The following is a 16,223-nucleotide window of genomic DNA, read 5'->3' on the forward strand; positions in this document are numbered from 1 at the left end:
TTTGTTTTTTATAAGATCCCCTGGGGTCAATGTGTTAGCATGACAGAAGCTTGATGCATTTTTCCTTCGCCCGAGTGCTGCTCACGTAAATTATTTGAATTTGATGGGTTACGTTTCTTCCCCGCCACAGAAAACCACCACAGGTTTATCAATGCCATCAAGATTGCTGTTTTGTTTTTGTTTGTTTGTTGATCACGAAGTACAAAGTAGATGAGGAAAACTAATATTCCGTGTGTATTTAAAGCACGCCATTAATTGTTTACAATGCAAGGAATGGTGCGCTGTGATTGGTTAATCGGATTTATTGCATTCTGAAGAGAAGGCGGACTGGCGTTTGTCGCAGTTTGAAAAAAAAAAGGAGAAAAGATGACAGAATAACACAGCGGATATCGGATATTGCGTAAAATGAAGAATTTATTTTTAATACTGATCAGATACAATACTGATTTTGGCGGTAACACATTTTTTTTAAAATGCCGTTTATTGCGTTTTGGAACCAAACTCTTCATATACACCTATGTTTCTCTTTATTGTCTTTAAGTTTTTATCTTATCACAAATTTAAAGGAATAGTCTACTCATTTTCAATATTAAACTGTTATTACCTTGGCTAGGAAGAGTTGGTGCATCCCTTTATCGTCTGTGTGCGTGCGCGTAGGCGCTGGAGCGTGCTGCGGCACTTCGATGGCATTTATCTTAGCCCCATTCATTCAATGGTACCATTAAGAGATAAAGTTAGAAGTGACCAAACACATCAACGTTTTTCCTATTTAAGACGAGTAGTTATACGAGCAAGTTAGGTGGTACAAAATAAAACGTAGCGCTTTTCTAAGCGTATTTAAAAGAGGAACTATATTGTATGGCGTAATAGCACTTATGGGAGTACTTCGACTCGGCGCAGTAACACCCTCCCTCTCCCATTATGAGAGTGAGAAGGGGAGCGGACTTCTCAGGCGAGTCGAAGTACTCCCAAAAGTGCTATTATGCCATAAAATATAGTTCCTCTTTTAAATCCGCTTAGAAAAGCGCTACGTTTTATTTTGTCCCACCAAACCTGCTCGTACAACCACTCGTCCCAAATAGGAAAAACGCCGATGCGTCTGGTCACCTCCAACTTCATCTCTGATTGGCACCACCGAATGAACGGGGCCAAGCCAAATGCCACCGAAGCGTCGCAGCGCGCTCCAGCGCCCACGCGCACGCACACAGACGACAGAGGGATGCATCAACAATTCCCAGCCAAGGTAATAACATAGTTCAACATTGAAAATGAGTAGACTATTCCTTTAAGTTAAAATTTTGTTAAAAGTTTTATCATATATGCATTAAACTTTGGTTTTTGAAATTCAAAAGTTATTTTGATATTGATTTTTCTAAAATAGTACTACTTTGTTTTTTCTCCTTTAGCCGAGTTGAGCTGAAGAGGTTGTGTGAAATTTTCACCAGGATGTTTGCAGACCCTCATAGCAAGGTACCATCGCATGCCGCTTCCAAACATGCTCCTGCACACCCTCACAAACATACACAGGCACCTGCTTCTGTGGATATATGCCAGCATGAACTTACATCACACGAACCTGCCTAACTATATCGGATTCTGCCTCTCCTATAGCCCTTGTTCTCAGCACACACACACACACACACTGTTCAACACTTTCAGGCATGTGCTGCGTGCACTAACTCGGGTTGATGACCGTGGCTAATCGCATGGTTTGATTTGAGTGGATTCTGATGCTCTGTGCTGTCAGTCGGTTCGTTCAACTTTTCCCAAGTGTCGCCAGGGACATTTTCCGTGGCTTTCCTCTCTTTCATGCTTGCACTCATGCATACACACACTGGGACTGTCACAATTCACTAAACCTTAAAGAGCAGATGAGGTCTTAATCTTAAAGGAATAGTTGAGTTTTTTAAGTAATATACTGACTTATTTTATACTCAAACTTTGATAACAAGACTGTTTTTTAAGTGATACCGCTTTGGAGAAGAAACCCAAAGCATCGGAAAATAATTTTTGACATCCTGTAATATTAGATTATTGCGTTAAATGTTAATAAAGCATTAAAAAATACTTTATCCCTATACAATCTGCTAGCTTGACAGTCCAGTCCTGCACACACAAACAGACTAACCAGCGTTTGAGGTGTTTCTCTTTCTCTCACTCGTTTGCGTTTTCCTGGATCCTCCTCCTGGCATTTTCTACCTTGTCAAGTAAACCGTAGCTCCGCCCAATTTTTCTGATTGCTGGGCTTATGGCCCGCCCCTCTTTCTGATTTGCAGCGTGATTCCAGAGGCTTCGGCACGGCAGAATCCGGTATCAGTTCTGCCTCCTTTAAGGTACAACACTCATTCAATCTTACAGTGTCCGACACAATCACGTACAGCTCCTTGTTCTTCAGGGATCTGGAAAACCCCTGGATGTGATTATCTGTCAAACTGTGTATGTTGCAAAATGGTTTTGGTGAACCTTTCATAGGTTCTGTATATCACACTTTATTGTTGTATGTAGCATAATAGTGGCCTTCTATTTTTTGGGTTGGGGTGACTTTTATTTATTATTTTTTTTGTATATCATGTCAAACTTTCCAACAAAATCATTTCTTGAGATTCTAAGGGTGCTCCAATCGATCGGTCACTGTTCGATGTCAGCCTATAATTGTTTGTAGTTTTTTGATATGCAATCTCTGTTAAGGCCTTTAAAAAGAGCCAAGTTCTGTTCTGCGTAAAAAAGACAATTCATTTCAACTTTGCAAAGTTTGTCCCAAAGAAATCCCATGGCACGGAAAGCACCCTAAAAGTGTCAATTACAGCAAACGCAAATTACAGCAAATTGACGTTGCATCGGAAGATTTCTTTTTACAGTTTTTTTTTTGTGCATTATTTGTGCTTAAAACCAATCTGCAGAAATCAGCGGATATAGAATTTAAATGTGATTCAAGTAAGGGATTTGTTGTGCACTGGAGTCGCATTTATCACAATGGGAGTTTTTGCGAGATTAAAGCTGAAGTCATTGAGAATTTCATTGATGTAGATCAGGCTTTGCTTGCTTTCTGTATACATTTTTTTGTTTGTTTATTTAAAGGTGTAATGTGAGTTTTTAGCGGCATCTAGATGTGAGATAGCGAATTGCAACAAACCTCAATTTCGAAATGCAATGAGAAGCTACGGTAGCTGCCACAGGACAAAAATGTTGTCGTCAAAGACAACGTAGGGACGAAATGCGGCCTCTATAGAACAGTTTGTCCGTTTAAGGCTACCAGCTACTGTAGAAATATGACGGCAACTTGCCTGTAAGGAGACCCGCGGTGTATGTATGATAAAAGTGGGTCATTCTAAGGTAATAAAAATAATACAGTTCATTATGCAAGGTCTTTATACACTATTGATAACATAGTTATGCATTTTATATTGCATTTCTCTCAAGAGCTTTTTCTTACATTATTGCACCTTTAAACATAACACATTTAAACATAGACAGTCCCTCCAGAAAAACATGATTATTCGATCGCATGATTCAATGCATAATCATCCAAAGTCCCATATTTATGCGGGGGCCGCATTTTTTAAATACGGTGCACTTTCGCCACATAAATTGCAGATTTATGCTCGCAATGATTTCATAATCCCCGCATTTTCGTAGCAAAAAGTCATACATATCTTAGCAGAAAGTTGGAAAATGTTGCATTTGCTTCACACATGTGCAGCCATGTTCCCTGTTGTCGTGGGAATGTTAGGAAGTGACGTAATTACGCGACGTGAACATCAAGGAAAAGCTGCAAACAGTTTTTGCAAATTCCCGGAATTTTGGGATGTTCTAGCAATTTCATTGTTAAAACTGCATAAATATCCCGCATATTCAATCGCATTTTTTAAGAAAACGTGCCGCAAGATCGAGCACAAATACAATGGGGCAATAATCAACAATGTTTTTTGTTTTAATCTTGCTCTAATAAGTTTCTGTTTTTATTAACATTTGATGTGCTGCTCTGACCCACCTGAGTTTAAAGACACTTCTGATTGTGTTGTTATTTATATGCTTTAAGCATTCAAATTCCATTAATGTCATAACGTTAGGCATTTTTGTAAAAAAAGGGTAAAATAATGCCTAATAAAAAGACTAAAAGATTGTGTTATCGGTATTAGCTGATAATGCTCCAGCAATCGGGGCCCCAAAAATCCTGATCGGAGCACCCTTAACAGATTTCCCAAATATGAAAATTGTGTACCTCAAAATGAAAATGTACCTCATGCATCAAAGATGTATTTGACTTTCATCAGATAAACACGAATTTCATATTAAAATGTTGTAGTGTTTTAAGGTTTGTTTTGTAATTTAATATTTTTAGCTTATTCAGGTGATCACTACGTCATGTATCCATAGAGATCAACACAGTTTTCAAAATTTAAATATGGGGGCACATCGATGATGTCAAATTGACATGAGATAACATGTTCAGCTGAAAAAAGAAATTCACGTACATCCGGGATTGCATGAGGTTGGATAAATTGAGAAAATTTTCATATTTTGGTAAATATTTTTATTTTATTGATTTTGATGTTCCACAAGTGGTTTGCACTTTGCAGTCAGAACTTATCTTTTATATATTTGCATGGAAATTCACCAGTTTTTTTGTTTTCTTTCATGCTGTACCCTGTGATGGAACTGTAGAGAGTAAGTTTGGTTACCTTCTGTGCAAATTTTTTTTTGACCGCTCATTGTTTTTGTGGCATGCCTGTATGGACAGAAACTGCGAGATGCTACTTTAATAATGGCCACTGCTGAAAACTCCTTCATTCAGTTTTCATCTGTGTGTTTGGGACGCTAACATGGCGCCAGTGCTCTCCATTACTAATACACTAATCGGTAACAAATTTGGGCAGCTAGTATTCAAATGATGCTTTTAATCCTGCTCTTATTCTGTTGCTTAGCTATTATCAAATGATTTTATCTAATCAGTTTCACTGTTTTAAACATCAATAATCTAGATGTTTGCTGTTTCAGAATATTGGTTGTAATGTAACACTTAGCATGCTTTTCCTTTTATGAAAAAAAAATTGTTAACAATTCCAAGTAGGTAAATAACTGAGTAGCACCTTTATCATCTCCTTTTAATCACAAAATGACATTTGATTTTGAAATCAAATCACCAATACAGTTTTGAAATGTTTGGTTGGTAGTAGCAAATCTTTTTGTGTTTTTCTTTTTTTTGTCATTATTGTCCGTAACTGTATTGAATGTATATATTTATATGCAATATATTTTTTGTTGTTTGAGTATTAAAACAATTCAAAGAGATACATTTTGAATTTACATATAACAGTTTTGGATGAAAGTGGGAGATGTTATTGGCACTGCTTTGATATTTTCCTGTTGGCAACATCGCAACATTAATATGTGCTGTAGCAATTTCTAACAAATGAATACGAACAAGGAATGATTAAAAAAGATGAATGCATGACTCCTGCTTGCTTTCCAATATCTATTTTGTGTGTTTCTGATGTCTCTTGCTTATGAATTTCTGCACAGGTATTTAGTATGTTTCTGGAGACGCTAGTGGACTTTATTGCGGTACATAAGGAAGATCTGCAGGACTGGCTCTTTGTGCTGCTCACACAACTGCTGAAGAAAATGGGGGCGGATCTGCTCGGTTCGGTACAAGCCAAAGTACAGAAAGCCCTAGATGTCACGAGGTAAATAAAAAGACTATATAGATGTAAAACTTTGCCGCTGTCACTGCAATTCTTATATAAAATTGTCCTTAATGCTTACAAATATTGATGTTGATTTTTGTGTCATTTTCAGAGAATCTTTTCCTAATGATCTACAATTCACCATCCTTATGAGATTCACCGTTGACCAAACACAGACACCCAACTTGAAGGTGAAGGGATCAAAAGGAGTGACTGTGGATTTGTTGTGCGACATGCTGGAATCACTTGAGATCGGGGTTCAACAATAATTGTAAAGTTTTTGCGGGATGCTTAAATGCGTTGGCTTATTGCACTCAGGTTGTCATAAAAATCTCACACAAACCTTTTGCTTTAAAGTCTCTTTAATCCCCGGACCCAAAACCTCATTTGTCATATGCACAAATGGACACACCCCACAGCCCTTTAACCAAAGCATCGTCTTTTCATCATTTCCTCACTTTCGACATCTTTTTGGCAGCAATATTAGTTATTGCTGTCCTGCACCCACTCCTGTCCCTCCCACCCTTTCTTCTTCTTCTTCCCTGTCTGGGACTTTCTTTCATTGATGTGCTTTCCCTCTCTCTTTCTGAAGCCGGGGAAAAGGCGCTGTTGCCGGTACGGGGGCGGGGCTATAGAATTGTTTCCCCTCAGAAAGCGACGACATGCTTGCACACTGGAGGAAAATATCCAAGTGTGGAACCAAGCAGTACAGGTCAGTGGGACACAGGGGAAGCAATTCTGTAACGCGCAGCCCCCTGCCGTAAACTGTCGTGAGAGATATAATGTCTCATTTAAAGTTTAATTAGTAGTAGTTAAAACTATTTTAGAGTTAGAGTGAATAATTTGCCTCATAATTCAAAATGTTTGTTACCTCGGTGTAAAAAAAACAGTCATTATTTAAGCCATTTTAAAGGGACACTCCATTTTTTTTGAAAATATGCTCATTTTCCAGCTCCCCTAGAGTTAAGCATTTGTTTTTTTACGGTTTTGGAATCCATTCAGCTGATCTCCGTGTCTGGCGGTACCACTTTTAGCATAGCTTAGCATAATCCATTGAATCTGATTAGACCATTAGCATCGCGCTCAAAAATAACCAAAGAGTTTTGATATTTTTCCTATTTAAAATTTGACTCTTCTGTAGTTACATCGTGTACTAAGACAGACGGAAAATTAAATATTGCGATTTTCTAGGCAGATATGGCTAGGACTATACTCTCATTCTGGTGTTATAGTCAATAACTTTGCTGCTGTAACATGGCTGCAGGAGGCGCAATGATTATACTCAGCGCCTGAAAAAGACCCCTTTGTAACTTGCAATAGCAGATGACTATTTTTGGGCACTGCGTAAAAAGTACTAGTCTTAGTACACGATGTAACTACAGAAGTGTCAAGTTTTAAATAGGAAAAATATTAAAAACCCTTTGGTTATTTATGAGCGTGATGCTAATGGTCTAATCATATTCAATGGATTATGCTAAGCTATGCTAAAAGTGGTAGCGCCAACCGGATATCAACTAAATGGATTACAAAATGGTAAAAATCAAATGTTTAACTCCAGGGGAGCTGGAAAATGAGCATATTTTCAAAAAAAGTGGGGTGTCCCTTTAAAATAAACATATAAATATCATGATCTTTAGTTACTATGTAGCCTGCACTAAATCCCAACCAACAGAATTTGGCAACGCCCTCTGATTTCCGCAAACCCTCTCTTTTCTCTCTGACAATGCATCCCCTCACCATATTTACTATTTTATATTTTAATAGCTATCAATTAAACTATTACTCAGCTCCGTTTTAACCCTAACCCAATTTATGCAATTAGTTTAGAAAATGTGAAAAGAAAGTGCTTAGATTTTAGTGTTGGTTTAGGTATCAAATGTAGGTCTTTGACTGCTATAGACGGTTTTCTTAAAGCTTTAATCCGTAACTTCGAAATAATCAAAAATCTGTTATTGAGCACATATCGAGTACATGGAAGTCCACCTAGCTTACCCCGATTCACAACGGTAGCCTAGGGCTGTATATCGGCAATAATCTGGCGATATGATACAGGGGTTGGGATGCAGCGTAATGCAATACATTTTACATAGGATATCATTTTAGGAAAGTTGTCATCAAGAACACACTACCATATGCAAACACTTTCTGTCACTTCTGAAGTTCAGAGATAAAATGACTGCCATCTAGTGGTTGGGATGTAAACTCAAAATAAAACAACTGCCATGAATCTTGCATGATTTAAAAAAAAAAGATTTTAAAAATTGATACAGTATTGGCAAACAAAATATCCCAATACACGTGTATTTTAATACAGCATAATAATTAAAAATTTGAGCTGTCATGTCCATTTCCATGCCTCTTTTTGGGTGTGACCAAAAAACACAGTTTTCATGTGTGTACCTTTAAATGCAAATGAGGTACTGCTCCTCACTCCCTTACCAACAGACAGCTTTCAGTTAAAAATATATCTGATACCTGTGAATACAGTCTGAGACAATGTTATCTTTAGCCACATTAGCGCAACAATGTGCTAACCAAAATTCTCGGAAAAGCTTTTCTGTCAAATTATCCAGTCTGTCATTGGCCATGGGCGGGGCTTTATCAGTATGACCTCACATTAACAAGAGTCTTATAGACTTCTATAAAAAATAGGGTTTTTGTGTTCACATACTGCTAACACACATTTATGTCCAAACACCTTGTAAAAGTGAAGTTAGCATCATATGGGCGTTTTAAATAGATGATGTCCTCATAACAAACAGAAAAGGAGAGAGTGAAGCACAAATGAAATACTCTTGAGTCTTGAGTCGCATAGAATAGAGGCATGTATTGATACAACGTTATGAACTCGTTCACACCCACCATCCTCACTTCAACCTCCCCCTGCTGTCTTGCTTCATTTAATGAACATTTAGCATTGCTGTGAATGTGTTGTTTGCCTGTTGGTGATGGATCGCTGCATTAATGGTTTATGAACACTGTTTTGATTCTGAGTGCTTTGTTTGGGAAGATGTTTACCTGATGGAGGGTTGCGTGATTGGGTTCATGTTTGTTTACATTACAGTGGGAGTCATGAATGATGCTGATGCCTTGGATGGTTTAATGTGCATTAGTTGGCATTAGCAGATTATTTGCTGCAGATTTGTAACATAAGGATAATGTTTCAGGTGAAGGTGGCCATTTTGAAGTACATAGAAACACTGACACTACAGATGGAGCCGCAAGACTTCGTTAACTCCAGCGAAACCAGACTGGCTGTGTCGCGTATCATAACATGGACCACTGAGCCCAAGAGCTCTGACGTCAGAAAGGTACAAGATACCAGAGATACGTTCATCCATATGCATACACATTTACATGGACATTATTTCAAATGTTTACGTCAATCTTTATAATGTTTAAAAAACTTAAATTTAGTTATTAAAGGCAGAGTTTTGGCGATATTAAAGGAAAAATAAAAAATGTTTTTAATTTGCTTTAGATAATGAATAAATGTAATGTAAATTTAAGGCCAACTATATCCTCCAGTATGCACTCTTAAAGGTGGTATGAGGCTGGAAATTTTTAGCAGATATATATTGAGTGTATGGTCTTTCTTAGAAACAGAACAAAAATATTGAAGACTCATCATGTACTTTAAATGTTCGGCCAATCAGATGCTCTTTTGACTGAAACTGTCACTACATAAAACCACTAAAATCAATTATTGTTGGCTCTAACATAACTAAAATGATACATTTTATAAAAATTTCTGGTTTCAGTAAAAAAAATATGTCAGCGCAGAAAACAAAACTGTGCTTTTATGGCATTTTTAAATCAATTATTTGTTATTTAGCTTGTCAGATATTGATTTAACTTGAAGTTTTGTGTTTTGATGGCAGGCAGCACAGTCCGTGTTGATTTCACTGTTCCAGCTGAACACACCAGAGTTCACAATGTTGCTAGCAGCGTTACCTAAAACCTTTCAGGATGGAGCCACCAAATTATTGCAGAACCACCTGAGGAATACAGGCAACGCGGCCCAGGTGAATAGACATTGGTGACGCACAGACACACTGTATCATATCTTATAACAGCCACTATTTTACACTCATCCCAAAATATATATAATGGTGGAATAATGTGCAGTATAAAACATTTGTCCTCTTAAGCCTTTCACCAGTTGTTTTCAGGGTGTTGTAAGATGGAAATTTTATTTTTAAATCTCAGAAAAAAAATCTGTTAACACTTCTCTGTCTGGACTAAAGATTATTTGTTTTTATAGGCTACAATGGGAAGCCCTCTTACCCGACATACCCCAAGATCACCTGCCAGTTGGTCGAGCCCCTTAACCTCCCCTACCAACACATCCCAAAACACACCTTCACCAAGGTGAGGTCAACTGTCTAAAGTACTGTTTACAGGGTTCCCACGGGTCCTTGAAATCCTTGAAAGTTTGTGAATCTGGGGGAAACAATTCAATGCCCTGGGAAGTTTTTGAAAATATGCATACATAGATACAGGTGATTGAATCTATTTTATGCAAGAAGTTTTCTGGAAAAAAAATCCATATAATTCCCTGTTTAGTGTAGCGTAATATCATAAAAATTCTAGACATTTCAAGCACACGTGCTAAACTGTTCGCTTTAAATGCTTATATCTTCTGTATGCGAATGTTGATTCATACCAAAATGTTTTTGCATAGTTGTGTTTGGCACATGAAAACGTCTCGGGTTACATGTGTAACTGTTGTTTCCTGAGAAGGGAACGAGACGCTGCGTCTCCCTTGCCATACTTCCTGTGTCCCTGTAACGCCCTCTTTGGCAATATTTCAGATAGAGATATACTTCCTGGCTCCCGCATCACCCTGTCTTTGTCGTTAAGCCTCACCATTGGTTGAATTTGATATACACATTCAGACGCACTTACCTCTGGAGGCGTCCCCAAAGTGTCACCGCAGTGATGCAGCGCGAGTTCCATCAAAAGGGAACAGTAACATTGTATCTTAAAAGGTAACACGATGTAACCTTGCTCTCATGAGCATGTTGGTGCGCGCGGCATAAATTGTGTCAACCTGGAGTGGGCGGGCATGCGCCTTAGGTGCGTGAGACCTCATTTCGTGTGGAGGTGTGCACGGCAATTTTTGTAACCGCGTGCCCGGCTCCGACTCCGAAAATGACCAACCACAAGGCGATTCTGACCGAGTAAGCAAGCCTGTGACATATCTTTTTGATCGATCCATGCAAAACAATGAATGTACTATTTAAAGTAAAGTATGGTAACTTGGCAATTTAAAACAAACATTCTTTTACATGTGATTCAGAATTACTGGCTTATTTCAATTGAATGTACGACTGGATGAGGAATAAAATACCGACCTTGAAATTTCTGTATTGTTTGTTTAGTAAAAATGTTAATGAAATGATCATGTTTAATAAAGACATTTTTAAGAGATTGTTGTTTTATTCATATTATCATATTTAAATATCAAGCACCAGGGTTGTTCCAGCGAACGACTGCTGCTTTCCTTTACTCTGTGTTGGTTTTGGACTCAGTTGCTCGAGTCGCCCCCTGCTGTCAAGAATAGTGCAACAGCAAGCGCGTTAACTATAAATGCCTCGTCCGGTTGTTGAGACACGCACGATCAGCGGAGGCTCATGTTGCGGAGCAAAGCGCAATTATGAACAAACCTTAAGTCCAATGGTCAAAAACTGGAATATATGCATATATAGATGCCCTTTACTTACTTCACAATACAGAATTTCATGTCTTTTTTTGTGTTCACAGTGCATTTGATTACGATACAGAGAACATGAACTCTGAAGAGATCTACAGCTCCCTAAGAGGAGTCAGTCAGGCCATCCAGAACTTCAGCGTCCGCAGCCAAGAGGACATGACGGAGCCGCTACGAAAAAGAGATGGAGATGGAGAAGAGGTAAGAAACATGCACTTGACATTTCTGCCTATCATGTGACATACAATTGTTATCTGCTTACTTACATTTATAAGAAACCAAATACTGGCAATATTTAGCATTTTTCTTTTTAATGGTGAACTTGAAATAGCGATATCACTTAAGTTTATTTAAAAAAAAAATGCAATAAAGTATAATACTCTTTAATCAAATGTATATAAAAATTAAAATATTTTAATCCCATAATGGTACATAAATAAAGCCACAGGTCTGAACTAGGTCTGGTCCAAATTTCAAGATTAAATCACAAGTTTCTGTTACATTTTTGGTGGTTTTACCAACAAAGGCCACTAGGTGTCAACGGTTTGCTGCATACTCGCAAATCACAAATTAATAAATTACTTTTACTGCATCATTATTAATGAAAAATGGTTTTGAAATATGAAAACTACATTCCTAGAGCTTTCCAATAATATATAGTTTGTTGAAGATTTATAATAGGATATTAGTGTTATGAATATATAATAATTCATATGTATTCCTAGGGGTGAGTGACATTTAACAAAATGACTGTCACTACTAAATGTCTATCATCAAATGGCCTTGAAATATGAAAACTACATTATTAGAGCTTTCCAACAATATATAGTTTGTCAAGATTATTTCAGGTTTATAGGATATCTAATCGTAAATACATAAAAACACCTTGGGCCCACCTGTTGGCCAGTGACATTTTAGAAAATTCCTTGTACTATATCATTATTTTTGCAAAATTGTGATGACATATGAAAACCTCAATCTGAGAGCTTTCCTACGATATATAGTTTTTCAAGATTAGTGATGGTTAAGACTAAGAAATTAGTGTTTTAAATATGTAATGCCAAAGTCCCACCTGTGGGACAGTGACAGTAAAAGGGTTTTAAGTGGTAATGTATTGTGTACGTATCTATTCAGGGGGGTGTTGAAACGACAGACTCTGGGCGGACAGCGCTGGATAACAAAACATCTCTGTTAAATACTATGCCACTGCTCTCCTCAAGTCCCCGTCCAACAAAAGAATACCAGCCAGTCAGCTACTCAGACTCTTCCTTTGGCTCCTCCCCTTTTAATAAAAGCCTGAAAGATGCTGAGCAAGATTCCCTCACAGATGGTAAGACAATGCACTTTTTTTTTTAAATAAACCTAGCATCCTACTTGGCACATAACTGAAAGCATTGTGCTTTCCGGGCCGGGGTCATGTTAAGATTTGGTCACTATATTGTTTGTTTAATTAATTATTAACTTCTTGATGCAGTCTGTATATGATGTAAGCCTGTGCGCGTCTGATTTGATTTGTTGTCACTGTTACAGACAGTGGCGTGGACCAATCCGAGATGGTAGCCGAGCTCCTAAAGGAGCTCTCGAACCACAGCGAGCGAGTGGAGGAGAGGAAAGCGGCATTGTGTGAGCTAATGAGACTGATCAGAGAAACGCAACTGCATGTTTGGGATGAGCACTTCAAAACCATTCTCCTGCTGCTCCTGGAAACTCTTGGAGATGGCGAGGTACACGAACAGCTATGTATATGGGTGATTCTCACGAAAACTTGGTTTTAAAAATGTCAAGCATGAAAATGTAAAAATTGCTTAAATTTACTTTTTTTCCCACCACACATTGAAAAACAAAGTCTGGAGAAAATGGGAACATTAATTTAAAAACTTTTACTTATCATTTAACACTTTTTGTAACATCATTTAAAAAATTAGTCCCAAAAAATCTCATTACCGCAACAGTCAGAAAACATCAACACTGACATATTTTCAAAATGACATGACAAACCTAAAAGAACATAATTTGGAGATTCTGCACATGCATTTAAAATCAAAGTATTATGTTTCTATTAATTAAATTAATATTTAATAAGCATCTGTTGCGGTAATGATAATCAAAATGTCGTGTAAGCATTCTGACAAGACAATATTTCAAATTAACTGTAAAAAAAAGATCAGTAAATATTTTTTCTGTCATCTAAAGTAGTCTAGCAAAACATCCATTTATTTTTCTTCTTAATATTTTTGTGTTAATTTCATTAAATTACAACATAACGCATGTTCAAACACAGCCGGACACATTGCGGTAATGAGAATTTCAGCAGAAAATGAGATCAAATTTACAATGATAAATTCTTATGTTGAAATCACACATTGTGCAAGGTAGAACACAGTATTGTGTTAATTCTGATGCTTTTTAATGTCACTATATTACACATTTTAAAGCTAAAATCATTAGTGCCGTGGTGTTTCAATGGTTTCGTGAGAATCACCCATATATGCATGTGTGTACGAATCGTATTCAAGTCTGATTCACGTACTTGCATTTATTTCTGCATCTCAGCATGTCATCCGGGCATTAGCACTGCGGGTGTTAAAGGAGATCCTTAACAGACAGCCATGGCGCTTTAAAAACTATGCGGAACTCACCATTATGAAGACCCTGGAAGCACATAAAGACCCTCACAAAGAGGTCAGGCTAAACCAAATGTCATTTAGATCATCATTCACACACTGATCCACTGACTCTATACACCTTAAAACTGTCCTTCAGGTGGTGCGTGCTGCAGAAGAGGCGGCATCTATGTTGGCCACATCTATAAGTCCAGATCAGTGTGTCAAGGTGTTGTGCCCCATCATCCAATCGGCCGACTACCCCATTAACCTGGCTGCCATCAAGATGCTCAACAAAGTCATCGACCGGCTACCTAAAGAGGGTCTCCATCAATTGCTCCCTGAGATAGTCCCTGGGCTTATACAGGTAATTGCTGTATTTTTATGTTAATAACACTTTGATAGTGTTAGTCTACATTATGTAAACCCCACAAATATATAACATCATGTTATTTTCTAATGCAACCATTGTGAATTGCTTACTTTGCTTTGCAGGGTTATGATAACTCTGAGAGTAGTGTACGAAAAGCATGCGTATTTTGCCTTGTGGCCGTCTATGCTGTCATTGGGGAGGAGCTAAAGCCTCATCTAAGCCAGCTGTCGGGCAGCAAGGTAAGATGTGTGGGGTTTTTTTGCAGATTAGAGATATAGATGTAATAAAGAAAGCTCTAACATGTTCTTTCTCTCTTTTTCCCAGCTAAAACTGTTAAACTTGTACATAAAGCGAGCTCAGAGCGGCTCCGGTGGAAGTGACCAGTCTTCAGACGTAGGAGGGCAGAGTCTGTAGCTCTGCCGTCTTTATTCAGAACTACAGCACTCTCTTAGTGCAGAGGGACCCTAGCAGGCTTTTTAACACAACAAACAACTACACACACGCTTGCCTACAAATACACAAAGCCGCATGCATCTACATCGCTGGACACCCTCCTCTGGCCCCACACCACCTTCCAGTGGGACACGCTGCGAGGAGGACCATTGGACTAAACCTCTTCCTCCCATCTAAGATCACCGTCGTTCATGTCAGAGACTCAAAGACCACCGTCTGTGCCACTGGTGGTGGTCTGCTTATGTCAAAACAGTTGTTATGTTGCCTTGTTAGTGACAAAACGTGTGTGAGTGTGTGTGTTAGATGCATTGGAAAAAGGCTGTGGTATTTAAAGTGCAGGGAAGTCACACGAGGTGTCGTTTCACAACATTGGAGATCATTTCTTTTTATCAAAGAGTCTTTGGGGGAAAACTCCGATTTTTAAAATGAAATGAAGAACTCTGAGCAACATGTTATTAATGTTCCTAATTGCTCACTATTGATTATTAACAGTCATATCAGTTCATAACAGTAAGCGGTTGGTCCAGCTTGCTTTATCATAAGGCATACTTTGCTTGGCTATATGCATGTCATGAATTAAACTCGACCTTTCTACCTGGTTGCAGTCATGGCTTAACGGCCCATGCGTCACCAACGATTCTTGGTTATCGAGATGTGTAGGCAATATGTATCTATATATAACAAAGGAATATTCGAGATGATCTTGTGAAGTCCCGAGGGCGCGTGAATTCTTTTAGGTAGCATAGTGTCATTCTTCTCTGATGGAAAATTTGTAGAAATGTATTTACGCATTTAAATGCTGCAATTGTCTCGTCACTTATTTCCTGTAGTGTCAGCCTTTATCCCTGTGAAAAGCTCTCTCTCTCTATCCGTCTCTCTCTCTCCATGCCGCATTTCTAAAGCTGTGCTAACGATGAAATTAAAATAAAGACAATGTACAGTAATGAACAAACTGTCTCCTTATTTTTACTTACTTTTGTGCATTTGGTAAATGCTTTTATTCTAAGTAACTTGCAGTGCATTCAGGCTATATGTTTATCAGTATTTCTGTTCCTGGGATCGAACCCATGACCTTTGCATTGCTAGCACAATACCTTACCACATACAAGTATGTGCTGTTTTTCTTAGTGGACGTTAAATGAAATGCCTTATAAAACTGTTGGTAAGTTATATCACACTATACTGTAAATGTGTGTATTTGCTGAATAACGCATAATGTATCAATAAGCAATGCCTGTAATGAAATATTGTTCTGTAGTGGTGGTCTAAAAGCCTATATAAAAGGAATGAAACACTAAAAGCAAAAACACGCACGTGATCTTCCTCAGGATCATATTGGAGCTGAACTGTCTGAAATTATAATGTAACGTCACGGAGGGGCGATCGCGCGCGCT

The 16,223-nt window shown here is 38.1% G+C and overlaps 1 protein-coding gene across 50 annotated transcripts in view; it reads left to right on the plus strand.

Moving 5' to 3' along the window:
• The window catches only part of clasp2 (cytoplasmic linker associated protein 2), a 58,522-nt gene extending 42,741 nt beyond the window's left edge, over window positions 1-15,781 (plus strand). For 35 of the 50 annotated variants that reach the window (XM_055218848.2, XM_055218849.2, XM_055218855.2 and 32 more), the window contains 14 exons: window positions 1,407-1,470; window positions 2,277-2,333; window positions 5,524-5,687; window positions 5,800-5,878; window positions 8,855-8,998; window positions 9,569-9,712; window positions 9,952-10,058; window positions 11,454-11,601; window positions 12,535-12,730; window positions 12,931-13,124; window positions 13,954-14,082; window positions 14,164-14,370; window positions 14,499-14,615; window positions 14,701-15,781. In XM_055218848.2, the coding sequence (XP_055074823.2) occupies window positions 1,407-1,470; window positions 2,277-2,333; window positions 5,524-5,687; window positions 5,800-5,878; window positions 8,855-8,998; window positions 9,569-9,712; window positions 9,952-10,058; window positions 11,454-11,601; window positions 12,535-12,730; window positions 12,931-13,124; window positions 13,954-14,082; window positions 14,164-14,370; window positions 14,499-14,615; window positions 14,701-14,790 (1,840 nt within the window). In that variant the 3' untranslated portion in view covers window positions 14,791-15,781. The remainder of the gene's footprint in view (window positions 1-1,406; window positions 1,471-2,276; window positions 2,334-5,523; window positions 5,688-5,799; window positions 5,879-8,854; window positions 8,999-9,568; window positions 9,713-9,951; window positions 10,059-11,453; window positions 11,602-12,534; window positions 12,731-12,930; window positions 13,125-13,953; window positions 14,083-14,163; window positions 14,371-14,498; window positions 14,616-14,700) is intronic. The other 15 variants (XM_055218859.2, XM_055218860.2, XM_055218866.2 and 12 more) reach the window with 1 other exon arrangement.
• Window positions 15,782-16,223: the final 442 nt, after the last annotated feature.

The sequence above is a fragment of the Misgurnus anguillicaudatus genome, chromosome 20 (genome assembly GCF_027580225.2).
Source record: "Misgurnus anguillicaudatus chromosome 20, ASM2758022v2, whole genome shotgun sequence".
Classification (NCBI taxonomy): domain Eukaryota; kingdom Metazoa; phylum Chordata; class Actinopteri; order Cypriniformes; family Cobitidae; genus Misgurnus; species Misgurnus anguillicaudatus.